This window comes from Eulemur rufifrons, chromosome 28 (assembly GCF_041146395.1).
Source record: "Eulemur rufifrons isolate Redbay chromosome 28, OSU_ERuf_1, whole genome shotgun sequence".
Lineage (NCBI taxonomy): Eukaryota > Metazoa > Chordata > Mammalia > Primates > Lemuridae > Eulemur > Eulemur rufifrons.
Genome location: NC_091010.1, coordinates 59027331 through 59048139, shown reverse-complemented (window position 1 = coordinate 59048139; position 20809 = coordinate 59027331). Strand labels below are relative to the sequence as shown.

At 45.6% G+C, this 20809-nt stretch overlaps 1 protein-coding gene across 2 annotated transcripts in view; it reads left to right on the top strand.

Moving 5' to 3' along the window:
• GFRA1 (GDNF family receptor alpha 1) overlaps nt 1–15530 on the top strand; it is a 188803-nt gene extending 173273 nt beyond the window's left edge. For both annotated transcript variants that reach the window (XM_069460644.1, XM_069460645.1), the window contains 2 exons: nt 14186–14239; nt 15375–15530. In XM_069460644.1, the coding sequence (XP_069316745.1) occupies nt 14186–14239; nt 15375–15530 (210 nt within the window). The remainder of the gene's footprint in view (nt 1–14185; nt 14240–15374) is intronic.
• Nucleotides 15531–20809: the final 5279 nt, after the last annotated feature.

Below are 20809 nucleotides of genomic sequence, written 5' to 3'. Positions count from 1 at the left end.
CTGGTCTCAAACTCCTGAGCTCAAACGATCTGCCCACCTCAGCCTCCCAGAGTGCTAGGATTACAGGGGTGAGCCACCACGCCCAGCCCAATCCAATTCTTGATTATACAACAATGCCTTATCAGAGTTGGTTGTTTTAAAATGTAATTTTATTTCTAGAGACACTCTGTGAAACATCTCATAAGGAATTGGAGTTGAAATTTTGCACTACCCATGAAACTTTGGGCAAATTACTCACCTTCTCTGCTTCAGTTTCCTCATCTGTAAAGTGGAGATGATAATAGAAGAGTGTCCTGGAGTGTTACGGGGGTTAAACATGTTCCTGCATGTAGAACATGCTCAGAGTCGTGCGTGGCTCAGAGATGTGTTGTGCAAGTTCTTTTGGTTGTAAGTTTCAAGGGGCTTTCAGCACTTGGATGTCCCTGCCTCCCTTTGCTCCACCTTCAGGAACAAAGAAGTGAATGCCCTGTGGGGCCAGGTTGAGTCGTGGCGATCAGGACCCTTTGCTTTATGGGTCCTGTTCTCCAGTGAGCCTTCTGTTCTTGCTGGCCCATGGAGTCTTCCATGTGTACAATAGACTTGTTATGGATACGAAAGGTGATAAGGCCTTGCCAGAGTGGTGGTTTTGAAATGCAGTTTGGAGCCAGATGCCTCTCCACGGGGAGTCACTTGCTTCCACCGGCGTCCTTTGCTGAAAATGGGCTGCACCCCCTGTGCCAGCCTTGGCAGTTCCAGTGAGGATTGTTTAGTAACCTTTTGGCCATGAACTGAACAGTTCCACCAGGCCAGGCCTACTCAGTGTTGGCACTATGGACATTTTGGTCTGGGTATTTGTTTATCGTGGAGGGCTGTCCTGTGCATTATAGGATGTTTAGCAGCATCCCTGTCCTCTACCCTCTAGGTGCCAATAATACTGTTCCCCAATTATGATAACGAAAAATGTCCTCAGACATTGCCAAATGTCTCACTGCCCAAAGCAAAGGCTGCCTCAAAGACCCTCCTTTCCCTTATCCTGATAAGGGAGGTGGAGGTGTCTGAGCATCCCCCACATTTCCGTCTCCTTATATGGTAAGGAGCATGGGGAGATGTAAGCACAAACTGGTGCATTGGACCAAACCTTTGCTAGGTGGTGCAGGCAAGAGCAATAAAAGGGGGCTGTGGTCACTACTTGTCTTAGTCCATTTGGGCTGTCATAACAAAATACCATAGACTGGGTGGCATAAGCAACGGAAATTTATTTCTCATAGTTCCGGAGGCTGGGAAGTCCAGGATCAAGGTGCAGGCAGATTGGGTTTCTGGTGGAGGCCCTCTTATAGGATGCAAATGGCCACCTTTTTGCTGTATTGTCGCATGGAGAGAGAAGGAGCTCTGGTATCTCTTCTTCCCTTATGGGCCCTAATTCCATCATGGGGGCTCCACCCTCAAGGCCTCATCTAATCATGTCCTGAAGACCCCACTTCCTAATTCTGTCACACTGGGGATTAGGGCTTTCACATGTGAACTGGAGGACCGACACAAACATTCACTAAACACCCACTTTGGGAAATTTCAGTTTCCCCTCAGAGTGGTACTTGTGGAGAGTGTCACAGGTGGTGTCAACTTAGGCTCCTGAGCTGGTTCTCGTCACTGAGGGACCTGCAGGAGCCCGCAGCCTTCCAGGTGTGAGCCTTCCTCACACCATCACCTTCTCCCGGTGATGTTTTTACTCATCCAGGACTTGGAGAAGTGTCCTGCAGGGGACATCTCCAAGGAGACTTTTGTGAAAAGCTCAGTGGATAGAAGTGTTTATACCAAACCACAGTTTGGTTCCTCACACGTGGATTTGAGGATCGGGGAGCTCTGGGAGGGTGGGACTGAGAGGGACTAAAAAGCCAGAGTCACACGTGTCATCAGTGAGCCCTCAGCACACACACTGAATCTAAATGACCGTGGCAATGTGGATAGCCTTGCCTGGGCCTTTTGTCTAAGAGAATGGCCTTGAGGCTGCGTGTTATTTGGTTTATGGTCTTTGTGAAGTTTCCACTGTTTCTGTGTAACATAGAGTGTTTTCTAGCACCCACTGTTGTTCTTGTCACATAAAAAAATTCAAATCTTGGTTACACCTAGAGTTTCCTTTGCATAATGGTCTCCTACTCCGAGTGAGTTTATTTCCTCACTCTGGAGAAATGAGCAGTGGGGGGTCTTCCCTTAGAAGTATTAAGCCGCAGAGCCCCCCATGAAGCCTACTTCTGGACCCTGCTGGAAGCCTCATGGCGGAAGGCTGGACCAGGCTGCCAAGCAGCTCCGGGGCCCTGTGTGGTGGGCCTGGCTGCTCCAGCACGGCCAGGCTGCCAGTGGCCTCCTCGACTTCATCTTCCCGGTTCCAGGTGCCAGCAGATGAACTCAGAGGGAAGCTGCATCCCAGAATCCACCCACATCAGCCCTGGGAGGCAAGAGGCTGTTGTAAAAACACCTTTTGAAATAACTGCTTATAGAGCATTTTCAAAGCCCTTTACCCCGGCAAGTGCTTGACTCAGAGCTCAAGGTTGAGTATTGCTCTGTTAGGGCTGCAGTACAATCTAGCACGCTGAAATGCATTTTCAGTTGCGGATGCCACCTGATTGGACGTGGAAGCATGCAGGGTATAACTGGTACCAAAACAACAGGAATTTAATCTTGGGGGCCAGGCCTCAGGACAGATACTTAAGTGTGTCACCCCATATCGTAGATATCAGACATATAGGTGGCAGCTACTCAGCAACTAATAAACATTTCACATTCTTAAAATCTCATTCAAGGAGAGATGTTAAGGGGGAAAAATGCTGTTAGCACAGCCTTTTCTTAATCCCCAGGGTCCTACCAAGTGTCCCTTGTGCAGCCTTTAAACCCAGGAGGCTCTGACTCTTGGGTAGTCTTGTGGTTGAAGGGACGTGGAGGACAAGCTGCCCCACCCAACCCGCAGACGTCGCATGCTGGGCTGCCTTGCTGGAGCAGCTGTTATCAGATTTCGGGCTTCTGCAGACTTAATTCAAATAATGATTTCTTTATGATTGGCATGTTTGCATTGTAACAAACTTTGGTTCAACATATTGTGAGAATACATAATAATATAATTTAAGATTATTTTATCAGCAGTAAAGGGTTTTATAATTCATTTAAAAAGTTGTAATGGGCTGGAGCATCTTCAGGATAGTTTAATAATATAGCGTTTTATAGCTGGCTGTAAAATTTCAGATTACAGTTTTAGCAATTGTGCAATTCTATTTTATAGTTTAATAATTGTTCAAATGAAGGAAAGTGTAAAGTTCCTAAAAACCAATTTAATGACTTAGAAAAATAGCTTTTATCAAAATCTATTGCACACCTTTAATGAACCCAGATGCAACAAAGGCAGGTCGTGGGATCTATTTTTCTCAACAACAGTGTAGCCAGATGCCCTCCAATAAGCACACACAGTGCGGTATCTCTACATTGTAATTTCTCTCTCTCTTTTTTAATATTCTTTTTTCCCTAATCTCCTATAGCTAGACTAAGCCTATTTGCCAAGCACGAGGTGAACACCAGCTAGGCCAGGAGAACTTCAACTAGAACAGGTGATAAATTGGTTCTTTCTTGAGAAATTTTTTCATTTTATAGATGGCCCCTTGATCACACCTCCCCAACCCCTGGTCCTAACCCTTATAAAGTCTCTTATTAAAGCTTCCAAATAACTCACGCTGTGCTATTCTGTGAAGTGAATGGCAAAAAGGGGGCCCTCCATCGTAATTTACTTATGTGTGATCATTGCAAGTGATAAAATTGTTAGTATTAGCATCAGGGAGAAGGTACGATCTCATGTTGTCATTGGAATGATAGTCCATGTTATTATATATCTAGAATTTGCCAGGGGTACATTGTTAGATGACAAAAGTCAATAAAAGAGGTGGCTCTGGGCCAGGTACACAAACTCAGTTATCACACAGCCCTTGGAGCACACCATGGGGAATTCAGTCCCAGGACCCTGGAGTGCATTGTGACTCTCGGGCAGACCAGCTCTGGCTCGGAGCCCTATTTCAGCTGCACAGAAATAACAATAGTCAGAGGAAGCCCCGTGTGGCCGGGCTCTTTCCTTTCTGGGTTGCAGTGTGGGGACCCGGGGTTCACAGCCTGTTACCACTCTGTTATAACTAACTAGTGGTACCTTGGATGTGAACGGTGGCAGGCTGACTCTGAACTCCCCTCCTGGTAAGTGCGCTGGGGAGAGGTTACCTGCAGTGGCTGGAACCCCTTTCTCCATCTCCCTGGGATGACACGGGCTTCCTTTTCTCTGCCTCTCATTCCCTTCTCTAGCTGCCTCGCCCATCTTTGTCAGCTTGGCTCCGGAGTATTTCTGTTGAAGTCTGGTGTTGCCCGGGAACAACTTGAGGCTGTCTGTGCCTGCCATTTGGGTATCTTTTGGCAGGTTACAGTGAGCTCAGCAAAGATGCCACAGCTGGAAGATATTCTTGCTGTCCAGGGTCAGGCATTTGCTCTGGGCTTCAACTGTTCTGTCGTTTCCTCTTATTCTCCACGCCATACGCCGCGGTACCATGTTATAACAGGCAGCACTTAGTGACGCTGTGGGCCTGTGGAGAGCGGCGGCCGCACCATCCTTCCTTTTACTCCAGTGTGACGCTCACTTTAAGATAATGTAGCTCAAGCAAAATACTGCATTGATTGCACCGATGCTTGACAAGCGATCGTGCAAACAGTAGGCCAACAGCAGGATGGTTGGTGCTCAAGGTTGCTTTTTTAAGAAAAGGAGGCTGTTGTGCTTGTGACAAGAAGATGCTGGAGGGGCTGGGCTGCTTGCTACAATAAAAATCTCCTGTGGGCTAAGATAGAGAGTAACTTAACTCTGGGATTCATCATCTGCAGTATGAGTGATGAGCGCTACTGCCTAGGAGGGTTGTAATCATTAAACAAATTAAAATCCTCCAGCACAGTAACTATTTTTATCATCATTTTATCCTCCTGGGTGGTCTTTGCTGGCCATAAGATGGGAAGCACCTTTACCCCAAAATTCATCTGAGAGATGAACTTGGTCATTGTACTACCTTGCAGAATGTGGCCAACTGCTCATGATCACCCACTGATGATGCCTTCTCCTACAAATCTTTTTTTTTTTTAACCACTTTTCTCCAAAAATAAGAACAACTTAAGGAGGGGATGGGAAGACTAGGCTCCCCTCAGTACATTCTGGGAAGAGCCATCAGGCCACCTGCACCTGTGGTCCAGAGGGCAGTGAGGCCAGCCCATCAGACAGACAGTAATTCAGCCGTTGGACAATTGCTTAACCCAATTGCTGGGTAATAAACATGCTTAATAAAAAGGAATAGAACGTCTGCACCATCTTGACTATAAATATGCCCTCTCGTTCTGGGTAACCTATGAGAATACCTCTGAGCACGCTTAGATCACATACTATAAATAAATCCAATTTCTGTATCCCCCACTGACCTTTTATCCTTAGGACTTCTAACGACCGTGCCGCCCCTGAGTAATAGGCTCTGCCTGGTGCTTGGACCATGGAACTCACTTCTGTGGAGGAAGACAGCTCTAGTTCTCTGGGGGGTAAAATTCTACCAAGAGCTTCCCTCCCCTTCACCCCTCATATTTCAGGCCCAAGAGGAGCCTCATCTTAGATGAGAGAGAATGTGTACAGAGGACACGTGGGACGGTGGGCATTGCATAGACATTTGGGGAGTTTTCCCCGGAGTGGCTGTCCCCTTCCTGTCCCTTGGCTGCAGGAACCTCAGAGAGGTGCACTCACCTTCAGGGCTCTTGGGGGAGCAGACACCACCCGGCCAGGCTTGACCTCTGACTTCCAACAGAAACTGCACCTGCAGAAATTGCTCCTGGTTTCTGGGGTGGGGCTTGGGAGGACCCCCTTGTGTTCTGTCTGCCTTGTCAGACGCTACATTGATTCTAGGCTGCCTGAGCTGGCTCAGTCCACGCTGGCTGTGTGAGCCTAGGCTTGTTGCTGCACCTCTCAGAACCTTTCTTAGCTGTCAGCAGGATGACAAAAGCTATTTCTGAGGGGTGATGTTAGGATCGTGTGAGGTGATGGGTAGAGCGTCCGGCACAGAGTGCGTATGTGTGAGTTTTAGAGTCAGAGAGGTCGGGTTCAAATCTCAGAGCAGCCTCTCCACGCTGTGGAAACTTGAGCAAGTCACAACCTCTCTGAACCCCTGTTCCCGATCTGTATGAAAGCGGGGTGCTCCCTCCTAAAGTTGTTTGAGTTGTTGGGAGTGTTTGGTAAAATGCAGATGGGATCACTGTCAGTGGAGGCTGTTAGTGAAGGTCATGGTCATAGTCACCATCACTATTAGTCTACTTGGTTTTCCCATATTTTCCAGAATATTTTTCCCTATCTACTAAAAGCACATATTTTTAAACATTATTATGATTATGATTATTATTATTTTTGCTTTTCCCTTGTTTTTTCAGCACCAAGAGTGCTCCATCTAATGAACCAGAGAGCAAACAAAAGCCCTTGGTCCGTGATGTCTCCAGACTGTGGCGTTTTATATCAAACCTTAGTTACCACCATAAGTCACAGAGCCATTACAGGGCCGCACTCAGCTGCACATAAATGCACAGGAGAACGAGAAGCTTAATAAATATTATCTGATGGTGATGAGGATGCGTGTCTGATGAGATAGGCTTCATGCGCTTCTCATCAGGGACAACAATGAATCTTTTCTGTGGCTCTTGCACATTTGCATTTCCAACTGCACATTGTGAGAAAACAAATGTTTCGTTTTAGGGCCCTCCCTCCTGCTTGCCTTTATGCCGTTAATGCTGAATGTTCACTATACAAAACACTCCCTCCTGCCACCCCAAACCAGAACGTCTTTCACACATTGTTTGGCATCCTCTTATTGTTAATTGGGCATAATTTTCTAAAATACAGCTCATAATTGCTTCTTGTCTGAATATTTTACTAATCAAGCAAGTTAACCATGAACGAAAACAAACAGTTCTCTAATGTATTGTGTAACCTGTGTTTGCCCCAATGGGGGGAAAAGCCAGAAAGATGTAAGATGATCCTGCGAAGTTAGGAAAAGAAGAAAGCCCAGCTAGGGCGCCCTGTTAAGCTCCACGCGGTAGACAGGGTCTGCACATGGTGCTTCTTGCTGTCCTGCCATTAGTGTTAAATTACAAGTGCAGGGCTGTAGGCATCCTTTTATGGTGTGCCCGAGACTGACAGGGAAGCCCGAGGGACTGCTTAGCTAATGGAGGACTGTTGATATATCTTACTGGACTGCGTCTCTTTCATTGCATTCATTTTTAAATCCAAGGAATCATAGACGATCACGAGCTGGTTCTCTCCAATATTATGTTCGCAAGCCAAATTGGCCTGAGGTTTTGCATTTTTCCCACCATTGCCCCAGTCTAAGAATGACCAGGAACCACAGAGAGACTGAGAGAGTGTCAATAGCAACTTGAATTTTAAAAGGACTTCCACCTAGAGTGTCACATTGGATTCACACAACAACCCTAGGATTTAGGCAGGAGGGCAGGGCTTGAGTCATAGCTCGTGGTTGAAAAGCCAGAACTAGGACTTAGGTAACCTGTGCTCTTTTTACCGTACCCTATCAATCAAGCCAGTATGGGAGCAAGTTCTAAATTATAGTAGAAGCTGTCTTCACTGACCCTCCCTTCCTCAGCTCGCACAGAAACCAACCTGCCTGTTCCCCTGCAAACGTGCTGGCTAGTGCCCAAGGCCCACTGGGCACGAGCGTCTCGTCTGCCACGTCTGTCCCTCGCTCCCTCCAGTTGAGATTCAGGCTTAAGGAGTGTCAAGTATGTTTGTTCTCAAACCTTTTCGTGCCGGTTGTGTTTGGTATTTTGCTTACACCACTTATGAAATACTACATGAATGACTAAAAATGGGAACACAAAGAAAAGCTTAATTGCTTCAATGAAAACTAAGTTGAATACATCTGAAAAGGCAAATTCCTGAAAAAATAAAATGCCTTTGGATTAGGTGTGGGCGAGACAACTGTAAAAGACTGAGATAAATGATAAAAAATGCAGAAAGATTCTGCACTGAGATTTCTCTGTGGGGTGTCAAACAAATGTCACGCCTGTTTTAAAGAAACTGAAACTGGAAATTGTAGACCAGGAATTGCAGGCCTAGCTTATGCAAAACATAAGCCAGGGAACTCCAATCAGTAGATATTTTTAAAAAAGATGGCCTTTGTCGTGTCTCCAAAAAATCAGTAAAGGAATGGCATTTAGATTTTAAATTAAGGTTTTGTACAAATGTGCTATTTTTAAATGATTTTGTCCTTTCACTTCATTTCTCAATTGACCACCTATGGGTCTAGTCCCCAATCAGGTTAAGGAAGAGGGTTTCTGGTCCAGGCTTGGCACTAAGCTCAAACTACATTGCACAGTTAAGGTCTGACTGCCCCATGGATGCCAGGAATCTAAGAACTGCTAGATTGTCTCCACATCACCTTCAAGGCTATGCTCCCCACGTCCAAACACACCCACACCGAGTCTGGCTTCATTTCAGTTCACTGAGCATCCACTGTTGGAGGCCTCATAGGCCAACCCTCGTCTGAGCCAGGCTTGCTCCCTTGGGGTAAGGAAGCACTGCAGGCTCCCCATCCTACGACCAGGCTCAGCCTGCCCAGACTAACTGAACTTGGCACCCTTGGCCTTCCTGAAACTTGCGCTGAGTGAAGTATCTTTACAAGGTCTTAGAGCTTAATGTAATGAAAGCCTTTTGGCTGAAGTTCAGGCAACACGGAGACAAAGTGTCTTTGGGAAGGAGGGGTAGGTAGAGGAGACCAGACAGTCCCAGGCTCAGTGGTGGGAAAGCCACCCAGGACTGCAGCCAGCCCCTTCTCAGAAGGACGCTTGCCCAGCTCACCCTCACTCCCTTACAGTCCCCTGCTTCCTCCTTGGCCCAGGCCAGTGTCCACGGGCTCTGCAGAATTCAGCAAGGAGGAAACGGACCCCTTTCCTGCTGAGCATGGGCTCTGAAAGGCCAACACCCAAGCCCAAAGGCTCATGACAAGCCTTATTTGTGTCCACGTGCTCTATGCAGCCGACTTAACTGCACATTATTCAGACCAGGGGTTGCAAGTGGTTGCTCCCAAGTTTGCAGGAAAAGCAAATCTCCAGGAAGTTAAGTTTCAAAATAGACAGTGGCAGGGATTTTAGAACAGCTGGCCAACTGCTTGTGACCAGACCAGCAATAAAACCTCTCCCAGCTCCCCCAAAAGCTAGTGGGCAAAATCTGAAAAGCTGAAAAAGAATATAAGGCAACAAATCCCTGGACAGTCCATTAGTTAGCTTGGATTCACTACCAAGGAGCTGCTTTGTGCTGTCTTCTTTTTATGTGCAGAAATTAATTTGGGCAAATATGGATTAAGTACACAATAAAATTGTTATATAGTAAGTGCTACCCGTAAAAGTCTATAATCAGGTGAGTCTGTTTGATTAATAATACAATGTGAAAAATGTACACTCTGGAGCACGTTCCTCTGCTCAGTTGTCCTTCGGGATTAGGTGCACATTCTTCTTCTTATGTTTCGTCCTACAAGGAAACGTAAGATATATAGATTTAAATTGAGAAAAGACTTTGAGTTCTTTTGCTTCTGGACTATTCTGGGAAGAAGTCATGCAATGGTTTTCCCTAGCAAAGGTCCAGTTTATGCTGCAGAAGAGACTCATCTGCTAATAAACGGCTATTGACAAGTGTGATAGATGCAGCTAGGTACTTAGTGCTGGAGAGCAAAGTTGATTGCATTTTACAGTCTGTGTATTTCTCTGTTTATTGCTTGTATTCTGTCATTAAGCAAACAGGTTCCTAATATAGCAAATCTCTCTAATCAGTAAAGCAAGGGAGAAAAGAACCAGAGCATCATTAATTATGACTATTTGGCTGCAGCCTGGACAGTCTGTTGCTATTGGATTGGGCAACTTCCTCTGGTTTTATTTTCTGGAGGTAGAGCAGAAACTGGCTTTTCTTATGCACGGAGGAGAGCGGAGAAATGTTCCATGCCCTGCTGGCTGACAGCTGCCTAAAAACCCGACATTAAACACTGGCTTCTCTACAGAAATGGAGTCCTGGGGCAGCAAAGGCCAGGCTCCAAGTGGGTACACTTTTAAGTCCCCACTTCCATAATCAGAGCGAGCATGCTGCTCGCAAGCCTGACCTGCCCCAGAAGTTCGGGGAGAGCCTACTGTGGGCAGATCTCGTGTGGGGACTCGACCGAGAGCTGTAAATGATGTGTGCATCTGTGTCCTGCACAGGAAGGCTGTTGGCACCAAGGCAGGCTTTCCAAATGCTAATCACTGGGGTAAAAAGCAGGAGAGCCACCACTCTGACTCCAGGTAACAGAGGTTAACAGCATCTAATGCATTTATTAACCCTCTGGTGCCAGGGACTGGCGAGGTCTGGCCTCGCAATTACAGTGCCCTGGAAATTCTTTCATGCAACGTGCCTGGACTTGTGGATTACAGCCAGTGACAATTTTATAACAGCGGAGCAACAGCTGCTGGAGGGACAAGGCTTATGAATTGGGTAAAGAACAAGTTTCCCTGGTTTTCTAGAAAGTGGGGAAGGCTCCCAGTTTGGGGATAGGCTTCTCTAGTGGGCTAGAGAATGGGCTTTTCATTGTCCCATTCTCAAGACGAAAACCTCAAGGTGCAATGTTTTGGTGGCAGAGTCTTTCCCCCAACTCAGCGTCAGGCAGTTTTCCCCAAACTCTATGACTATAAATTAGACGTTAGGAAACACTCTTTCATAAAAGAGATTAAATAATTCATTTTTCAATATAACATAGCAATGGTTCAAATTGACTTTTAGAAAAATAAAATATATCCTCTTCTTTTCTTTATCTCTTTTTAAAAGACATATCATATTTTAAAACCATGAACTGTAAAGTTTGGTGTCTAGGTAGGTACAGGCTGGCTAAGCTCTGTGTTGGGTCCCTGCATAACCCATAATTAGCAATACTGCCGAGCTCACAGAGGAGCACCACGCCAATGCTTCCATTATAATACCCTTGGTTTTACTGGTTTATAACTCAGGGATAAAAGGTGCTCTTCTAGTTTCTAGCTTTCCTTAAACCTTCCAAAGTCTCAGAAGTTGTTGTTTCTTTTTCTTCCTTTTAATTCTCCTGGGACTGTCCCAATTTTCAGCAACTGAGACAGCGTTTAAAGTGTGTAAGTACTCTTTGCAATAGCTGAAAGCAGGGGACGCCCTGTAATTTTATCTATTTGCATTTATCATACCTGACTAGCAAGACAGTGATAGCTTGATGATGTTTTCAAAAATGCTCAGGATAAAAGCCTTTAAAATGTAGAAATAGCAGGTTTCTCAGGCTTCTAAAGTGGGTTTTAAGACCCAGATTTTCTTAAGTGGACTGTGGGTCCGTGTAGGTAGGTTTCTGACCCTCGGTGGGCCCTGGGGGTTCACACTGCCTGCAGGACTCCTAAGCATGCAGCCAGCAGGACACACGTGGTCTGCTCTCCAGCTCCCAGTTCCTGCTCTCCGTCTGCAGCCCGCATACTGTGAGAGGGATTTGTCCATTGTTGACTACGACCAGTCTAGGCAGCAGACTCACTCTGGCCTGCATCTGGTTTGGTGAGAGATTTAAAAGGATCTCACATCTCTGTACAATCCTTTGATTCTGTTACCCCTGTGCCATCTGCCATTCCAGTAACAGGTAACATTTGCCCTTCACCTTCTCATCAGACTCACAGGTTTACGGTGGCCTGTGCTAGGCTCAGGTAGAACTCCAGGGCTTCTCTGTTCTGTTTCTGCAGTCCTGGCGGCTTCCCCAGGTGCCCAGACTGCTTGTTAGGAAACATGCTGTGTAAACAGAGAATTTCGAAGCCCACATGTGGACTGCTAGCCTCTGGAGGGCTGAGTGGTTCTGTGGGTTGGGCAGGTGTCTAGCAGGAGAGAAGGTGTGTCCCAGAGCCTCTGCAGGGGCCTGGCTGCACATTCTTACTTGGACTCAGCAGTTCATCCAGTTATACCAACCAGAATGGTCCTCCAGGCAAGATGGGCTTGGGGGCTGCTGCGTCCAGTTTTAGTCCAGCCCTTGGGTCTACAGGGCTAGAATTTGACCGTTTCCTTACAGGCCAAGGGGATACCCACTTTGGGGGTACAAGAGCCCAGAGACTTCACAGCCTTGGAGCTGGCCTAAGTGTATTTTCCTGTGTGATGGCAACGTTATCCCAGCCATTCCCAGATGGAGAGCAAGAGCTGGTGAACTTAGACCAGTGCATATCTGCTGGGTTGAAGGCTTATAAATCCGCTATGCAGTGTGAAACCCTCAGTGACTAATGAGGGTCAGAAATCTACCCTACCTAATATGCATATAGAGTCCACTTAAGAAAACATGTTAACATGGAGGGCTTTTCTAGCCCACTGATGAAAGCCCCTTTACAGTCATTTAATAATGGGGGGATTATACTAGTGCTTCACCAGGTTCCTGCAGTGGAGCAAGCCAGTGCCACGGATTGTGTGTACGATGAGTAAAACACTTCCTGCTGGTGCTCATCATACAGAGCAAAGTAGGAAGGAGGCCTGCCCAGCGCTTAGAATTCTCAGAGGCTGCTGTGGTCTAGGACACTAAGGTGCAGCTTAGCTGTGACCAAGAGCTCAGAAACAATTCGAGGGCGTAATGTGTCCCAGTCCAGAAGTCATGCTGCCTTCCCTGTGCAATTTAGTAAACTTATTAGTTATGCAAAGGCTCTGAGAAAGGGTTTATGTCTTTTGTAGATTATGGCCTAGAAAAGGCAGAATGTGATGTTTTAGGGTGATTTTGGCTTCTGGGCTCAATTCCAAACTTGAACAGAAATAAAACATGTAAAGTTCTACACATTATTCTCTATAGGTAACAATGCAGTGGACCAGATTTGCCATTAATATAGATTAAAAGTAGGCTTTTGAGTCAGGTTCAATGCCTCTTCCAATTTCTCCTCTGATCTTCTTATACATAACATTTAGTGACCTTTGAACAGCCCGGGGATGCTTCGCAGTGTCTTATTCCTGAGGCCTGTTTAAAGGTTTCTATTTCATATTCACAGCTGGCATATGCAAATACAAGTAAAGATTATGATGCCTCCCAAGTAGCATTATGGTCCATAAATTACTCCTTGGGTGAGTATTCTCTCATTTCAGCCTAGCGTGTCTTCAACGAGTTGCAAAAGTCTTGCAATAGGCAGCTTGCCAGTGCCGTCCACACAGAGCTGGCTGCCCAGGTGCTCCCAGATTCAGGTGTGACACTTAACCAGCAGTCATCCAGTTTGCAGATGAGCAATATAATCTTTCTTTCAACGAAATTCTCAGGCAGAAGCCCGGTGGAGAGTTGTTCCAGTTGAGGGGATGAAGGGAGCTCCGTGCCTTCATAGCCCAGCCCCCTGGCACCTGCCCTGGAAGCAGTCCTAAACGGCTGGATTGGGGATCTGTAATGCCCTGCACGATCCTTTGCGGGTACCCATCGGAAGGGTCCCTGCCCTGTGCCTTAGTCCCCAGACAGTGGAGTCCCCAGTCACTAGAAGGGGGCCCCGTAAGCCCATGGCACACATCCTTTTTGCTCACCACCACATGTCCAGCCCTGGAACATAGTAGGTGCTCAGTGAGTGAGTATTGACTGGAGCACCAAATTAACAAATTAACAAACAAACAAGTTCAGGGAGATCTCTCTCTATATTACTAATAAATGGAGATTTTTATTGCGCTATTTTTACCTAGAAGGAGGTACTTCCTCAAAATTAACACCCAGACGTGTGAATGAGTGAGCACTTCAAACGTTTTTCTGTAGTAAGCTCGTCCTGTGCTGCCCTGACAATGGCCACTGGCCTTGGAAATGGGGCAAGTCTGAATGGAGATGTGCCACGTCAAACACACTGATATTGAAGACTTAGTATTAAAAAAAAGACTGTAAAATATCTCATTAATATTTTTTATATTGGTTACATGTTGAAATGGTAATATATTGGGTTAAATGTAGTATTAAAATTAACTTCACCTGTTATCTTTTTATCATGTGGCTACTAGAAAGTTTTGAATTATGTACGGGCTCCCAGCTGCGGCTCACATGTTTATCGGATAACTTCCGCATAAACTTCCCTGACGGCTGATTAATGGAGCATCAGTCATTACTCTTCCATGTTATGTTTGAGCTTTTTTCTTCTTGTGTCTCCACAGGCACAGAAGCTGAAATCCAACGTGTCGGGCAGCACACACCTCTGCATTTCTGATGTAAGTTATGGCAGTTGTGGGGGCTCCCTGCATTTGTACAGACATAGCTTTTGGGCCCCTGGGGCAGGGTGTGATATAAAGGATTCAAAGAAAATAAGGTTTCAGGTCCAGAAAAAATAGAAGCTGTCCTTCATGTCTGTCTGCCCTCTGAGCGAGGTGCAGACTTCGGATCCCAGTTCACAGAGCTAGCAGTAAGCGTGGAACCTGGGATCCTCAGCTCAGAACCCGGCCCCTGCACCAATACCGTGTTCTAGCGCCCTGAGACTCTCTGCGGCCACAGTCGTGTAAAGTCATCTGGCTCAGAGCAGATACATAAAAACTGTCACTGCTCACCAGATGTTCTCTATCTACTGAGCCCAGGGTAGATAGATAGGGCAGGTGCTTTACTGTCCACACTTTGCAGGTGAGGAGAAAATTCTGCTGTGTGCGGATCCTACTTCCTTGAGTGGGATGAGGCATTATGGGACTGAGCAGGCACTGCTGATGGGGATGGAGGAGTCGATCCTGGGGACGGAAGCTGTGCCGGCTGGGGGTCCAGAAGCCTGGGTTCTGGTTTGGGCTCTCCCACCGACGAGTATGGCAGCTCCTTGCTCTCTCACTACTCACCTATATAATCTAGAATTGAACTGGCTGGTGGAGGGAAGGGCTTCTGCCTTCTCTGCCTGTCTCTGATGCTGTTTGTGACCCATCTGTTCATGAACTGTCACCTGACTGGGCAAGTTGCCTGAGGTGGTTCTTCCTGCCCTTCTTCCATGGCATGGAGAGACAGCAAACATTCCTTCGCAGTTGGTGGTACCCAGGAGAAGGGATCCAGGTTTCACAGTTACTGGGGGGCCTGGAGAGAGAGATGAAGAATGGGAGGGACACCTGAGCTCAAATATCGCACCCCCAGCAAGTGGATTTTATTAATCCGTAATGGAGGAGTGAGTAGTAAGCCTTGGCCAGGTTGTCAGAAGTATCTGGTTCTCACCCAGGTTCATGGTTCCTTCCCGTAAGACTACAAGTCAGAGAATTGAAGTCTCAGTGGTAAAATCTTGGGTCAGCGAGTGGGAAGTGGGAGAGACGAGTGCAGTTAAATATGCCATGTGGAATGAATCCGTGCAGTGGGTGATAATGAAAATATTCTTTCTTGCAGCATGAGTATGAAAAGAATGGTCTCCCTGGTCCTTCCAGCCACATAACCACAAAATCGATGGCTGCTCCTCCAAGCTGTGGTCTGAGCCCACTGCTGGGTCTGGTGGTAACCACTCTGTCCGCCCTGTTCTCTTTGTCTTTGACAGAAACATCGTAGCTGCATTTAAGAAAAAACAATATGGACATGTAAAAAGACAAAAACCAAGTTATCTGTTTGCTGTCCTCTTGTATATCTGAAATTCCAGTTTTAGGAGCTCGGCTGAGAAACAGTTCCATCCAACTGGAACTTTTTTTGTTTTTAAGAAAGCTTCTTGTGATCCTTAGGGGCTTCTGTGGAAACCCTGATGCAGTGCTACATTCCGGACTCGGAAGGCTTTGGGGCATGCTGTATTTTAAAGGGACAGTTTGTAAATTTGCCTGTAAAGCAGACTGGGGCCACGTTTTTCATGATGATGATGGTGACAATGATGATGATGATGATGATTGTAACAGTTTTCATTCTGGCCTTTACTAGCTAGAGAAGGAGTTAGTATTTCTAAAGAATCTTCCATATCTCATGTAATGGCTTTGATTTCTGATGACATAAACTGTAGCCTGACATAGATGCCAAGCCTTTTTTGCCACAAAGCAAAAGTTCTCATCAAGAGTAGACTTTGTGGATACAAACTTGTACCGATGTTCACCTTTCTATCTGTACTAGCATTTTCCGTACTAATGTTTATATACTGTAAACAGTTCTACACTCTCCTACAAAACAAAAAACACCTGTCACATCCAAATATAGTATCTATCTTTTAGTCAACTCGAGAGGGACAATGAGTTTGCAACTTCACAGTACCTCGATCGTTGGACGACACTCTCCTAGGCCTTACTTGAGTGTGAAGCCCTTGAATTAACAAGAGTCAAATATAGCTGAAGTGTCACTCTAATACTCCTTACCTGAGATTATATGTAGAAAAACAATTTTGTTACTAAATGATTTCAACTATTGGCTTTCTATATTTTGAAAGTAATGGTACCGTTTTCATTTTTTACTGATGGTTTAATACAAAATACATGGAGCTTGTTTTTCTCTCCTAAGTAGTGTAAGCTCCAATATTAACTTCACAAATACAGCTCTTCAAAAGCAGACTCTGAGGAGCCTTGTGCTTAAGCAGAAAGCTCTGCATCACGTTACTGTGGACAGGCTGAAGGAAACAGAACAGCCAAGCATCGTCTTTTATCATTTCTTGAAATGTGAGCATGTGTACCTGTGTGGGGACCAGCAGCCACTTGTAAATGTTCTGTGCCGTCTAATGGCACCCTTGCCATTGACACCATCTGGCACCTGGGTTTGCAGGTTATGTGACAAAGGCAGCTTAGATAGGGATGGGGCAGGGGTGTGTTGCCCTCTTTTTTGAAGCAGATCCATGCCAGGGGACACAGTTCTTTTCCTAGGGGTTTTCTTTATCCCTGACTGTGATGTCTTGGTCGCTGCTTAAAACAGTTTGGTCCGAAGGTCGTCAGGAATCTGCTTGCATCCTGTTCTGTGTCCTCTGTGACAGACTGCAACTGACAATGCGAAAAAAGAAAGGTTTTTGAATCAAGAGGATCAACATTAGGTCTGGTGAGTGAGTTGGTTGGCACAGAGAAACAGGACAGGACGGGCTCCGTGCGGCATCTGTCTGTGTAACTGCACGTCATCTTCCATTGTGCTCTTCCTTAAGCGAATATAGACCCGAAAGTGCACTTTTGAAGTCTGCTTTAGATGGTGGGATTCAAAATCTACAATGGTCACTTACGAGTGGCCATGCTTCTCCAAAACTGAAGAAAAAGGAGGAGATTCTACCTTAAGAGAGTATGGGGAGCATTAGCTTTCTTCCCACGTGGGGACGGGCGTGGCAGAGGAAACCCGTGGTACACGTTTCATACTGATCCCCTTTGCCCACTGACGTCTGCCTTGTAAGATTAATCAAATTCCGGGGGGAGGGGGCAGGAATCTATGCAATCCAAGATAAAGGTGTAGTCTTTTAGCTCTATTGGTGTTCGAAGTACGTTTATATCTAAGTGTTAATAAACAGAAATGTACAATCCTCAGTACCAACTTTTCTCACTTCGAAATGTTTTCAAGGGAAATTCACTAAGCACCCAAGTATATCTCATTAGTGAAAAGTTCCATAAAGACTTTTAACTTTGAATAAACACATTAAATGTGTCAAAATATTTGGAATGCCAGTCATCTATGAGAGCGTATCTCTTACAGAGCAAATTTTGTTTTAATTAAGGTATCTCTGTGTATCTCCACCTGACTAATGGTGTATGGGTCTGATTCTATGTGATCCACTGTAGCAAGCTATTGATTATGTCCGCAGTAAACAGCAGCTCTAATTAGCTTCAGATGACCAAAGAGGAAATGGGAGTTTTTAGTGCTAACAAGGGCAGCCTTCACTGAAGGAGGCATGGACATGGAACACGTAAATTAAATTCTGAAAAGCCTCATCTATCACCAACAAAGATCTCATTTTTCTTCAGCGATAAAAGCATATTTGAGTTACCAAATCCTCAATTTGAAAATAAGGTGCTGACTAAATAAACAAGGGGAAGCATCTTGTTCAAGGATATGAAGTTAGAGAGATTCTTACAAAAGCAAGCCAAGCAAGATTTCTGCCATTCAGTGTGATCTCTGTTTAACATAGTGACCCCAAAACACCAGCATTTGCCCCAGGACTGGAGCAGGCAAATGACTTAAATCTTTTACCTCTCTCACTTCCTCTTGGAGTGCTTAAAAGCAAAAATGGTTTACTACTTCCTGTCCTTTATCGGGACATTTCGGGTGCCACTGAATACAGAGGCTGTCTGCTGAGATTTGGGCCTCTTGTAGGAAGTAGCCCACTGTAGTTGATTTTGACAAAAAAAACCAGTAACTGACGTCCATGCAGACCATGACTCCCAGATCAAGCAAGTCTAGCCATGCCCTACTTATTTTAGAGAGAAAGAGAAAAAAAGGCATTACTGCCAGACTGATTAGAAGCACATCAATCCACTTTGATGTTGAATATCTTTGACTAATGTATGTTTGAGTATCTTTTTAAGAGAGCACATGAAGGAAGAAGTGCACAATATAGAGAGGGAATTCAGAATGCCAACTGAATATTTATTTTTCCATACCTGATTTTTTTCAAACCTCTAATAGAAAAAAGTATAAGTTGAGAATTACATAGGTTATTTTTCATGAAGTATAGCAGACTGTATCCAGAATGTAATAAGAGTGTGGTTTCCATTTAATTTTTTTTTTTTAACGATTCTTTTTCCTGTAGTAAAAAGTGATGTCTTAGAAGCTGTGTCTTTGAGTTCGTAAGTACAGGACAGGGCTTCTCCGGAGCTGCCGTAGCCTTGGCTGTGGTCTGTGTTGAGACTGTTCCTATCTTGCATTCGCGCTTCCAGAAGGGGCCACTTCCACCTGCCTCCCATCCCCACATGCCTCCTCGCCTCTACACCAGACACTCCCAAGCACTCCATCTGCCGCGCTGGGGAAGTGGGAGAGCGAAAGCATTTCTGAGTCAGTGTAAAGTGCCCGGGAAAAAGAGATGTAAGAGCAGTGGGAGTTTATATAATTAGCAAATTCTTTTCTTAGAATCCAGCATAAATGCTTTTCTGTTGTTATTATTTACAAAACAGTGGCCCCAGAGGAGCTGTCTTTTGGAAAATAAGTTTTCATTCATGTTGTTAGACATGCACGACTTATTTGAATCAATAAACCGCGGGCCAGGAGAGGGCTGCTTGACTGGATTCACATTTTCTATTTCTCTTTCGAGGCTGTTCTTGATCTCCTGGATTCATGCTCTGTGATCTTTGCTGCTCTTGCTTCTGCTCTTTGATAAAGCAGATGAGACTATGTGAGACCCGTCTTCCCAAGAAAGACCTGAGAGCAATGACAACCAAAAGTGAATTACCACTGCCCTGGGCACAGTGACAGCAGCAAGGCCCTTCCAAGCTGGGAGAGTTTGGAGAAATGAGGTAAAATCAAGGTGCATGGAGGTGCACCCAAGGCCACAAGTCCTGTTCCTTGCTGATGTTCTTTGCTGGTCAGAATAGGAACCTCCAAAAAAACAGCCAGAGTTCCTTGAATTAGGCAACAGTTCCTTCACAGGAAGGAAGGCAGAGCTAATATCTGGATGACAGAGGAAGAAATTTCTATTCTTTGAAATTCTAAAATAAAACAGCTGGGGATTTGGTTGGATGCCCTTAAAAGCTACGTTTTTCTCTCATCCCTATGATAGATATCTCATGTGTCTATCTGACACCTCTTGACTTTGACGCAGCTTTGCTTCTCAACTGACCATGTGTTTTAAGTCTATTGTCTAGAATTCTTCCTGAGGACTGTACCTCTGAAAAATACTCTCACTGCAGAGGCCCTAAATCTGTGGTTTTGCCACTGCCTCCGTCCTGGGGTGTATTCTGTAGGACATTTCATTTCACAAGGGCAGTTGTCATAAGACATTGGCTGATTCCATTCTCTTCTGTGTTGATTATCGATGCCTCGAGCTCCACCTTATTCTTTATTGCCTAAGTATTAAACAGGGTCCTTGTCCAACAATTCTTCATCCTAATGGCTCTATACTTAGTTCTACCGAAATTAATCCTTGTGCTATCAGACGGCCGTTCTTCTTGTAGTTGTTTTTAAGACTTAGAAGCCTCTCTTAGGAGCCAGGCCATCTGAAAGTGATGCTAATCTCCACGCAGGAAATTCCTCTACCCAAGCCTCTTCTGAGCTCCTCTTCTTAGCTCTAGGATTATCTTCACCAGGAATCCTTTTGCTGCTCCCTCGTTCTCTGATGAGCTTCTCTTGCCTCCCAGAGACAAGGCAGCGTGCTTATTCAGTGGGATGCACCACCTGCACCTCTGATTGTTCTGAGACCCAGCCCAGAGGGGAGGGGAAGGCACACAAACCCTATTTCAATAAACTGCCTGCAGAGAACCGCAGCCTGCTAATCGTCATCGAGGCCTCAGCCCCCTAAGGTCTCCAAGCTCATTTGACCAGCGCAGCTGCGACTTCGGCTGTCTGCCTCTGGCAGGTGCCAATATCAGCATCTTGTCCCACTGCCATGGGGAGTTTATTTTTGCTCAAGGGCAGCTGCCAAGCCCAGCACCAGCATCAAGAGAAGGTTTGCTCTGATTTTCTTATCTGCGTCTCGGGCCGGGCTTTCTTACCGATCCCCATTTTTGTTTTGTGGAAGGTGCCAGCAGACTGGCCAGAGAGCTTCACCTTTTTCCACAGTTGTGACATCTCTTTGTGCTCACCCAGCCTTCCCTGGCAGAAGGCACGACCCATCATTGGTACTTAGAAAACGCTGGTTTGATGAAAAGCTGTGGGGCATTGAAGGGCTTTTGCTCTGTATGCAACAGCAACAACTGACCTATTCGCACAGTCTTACTGGCATTGAGCTATAATGACAC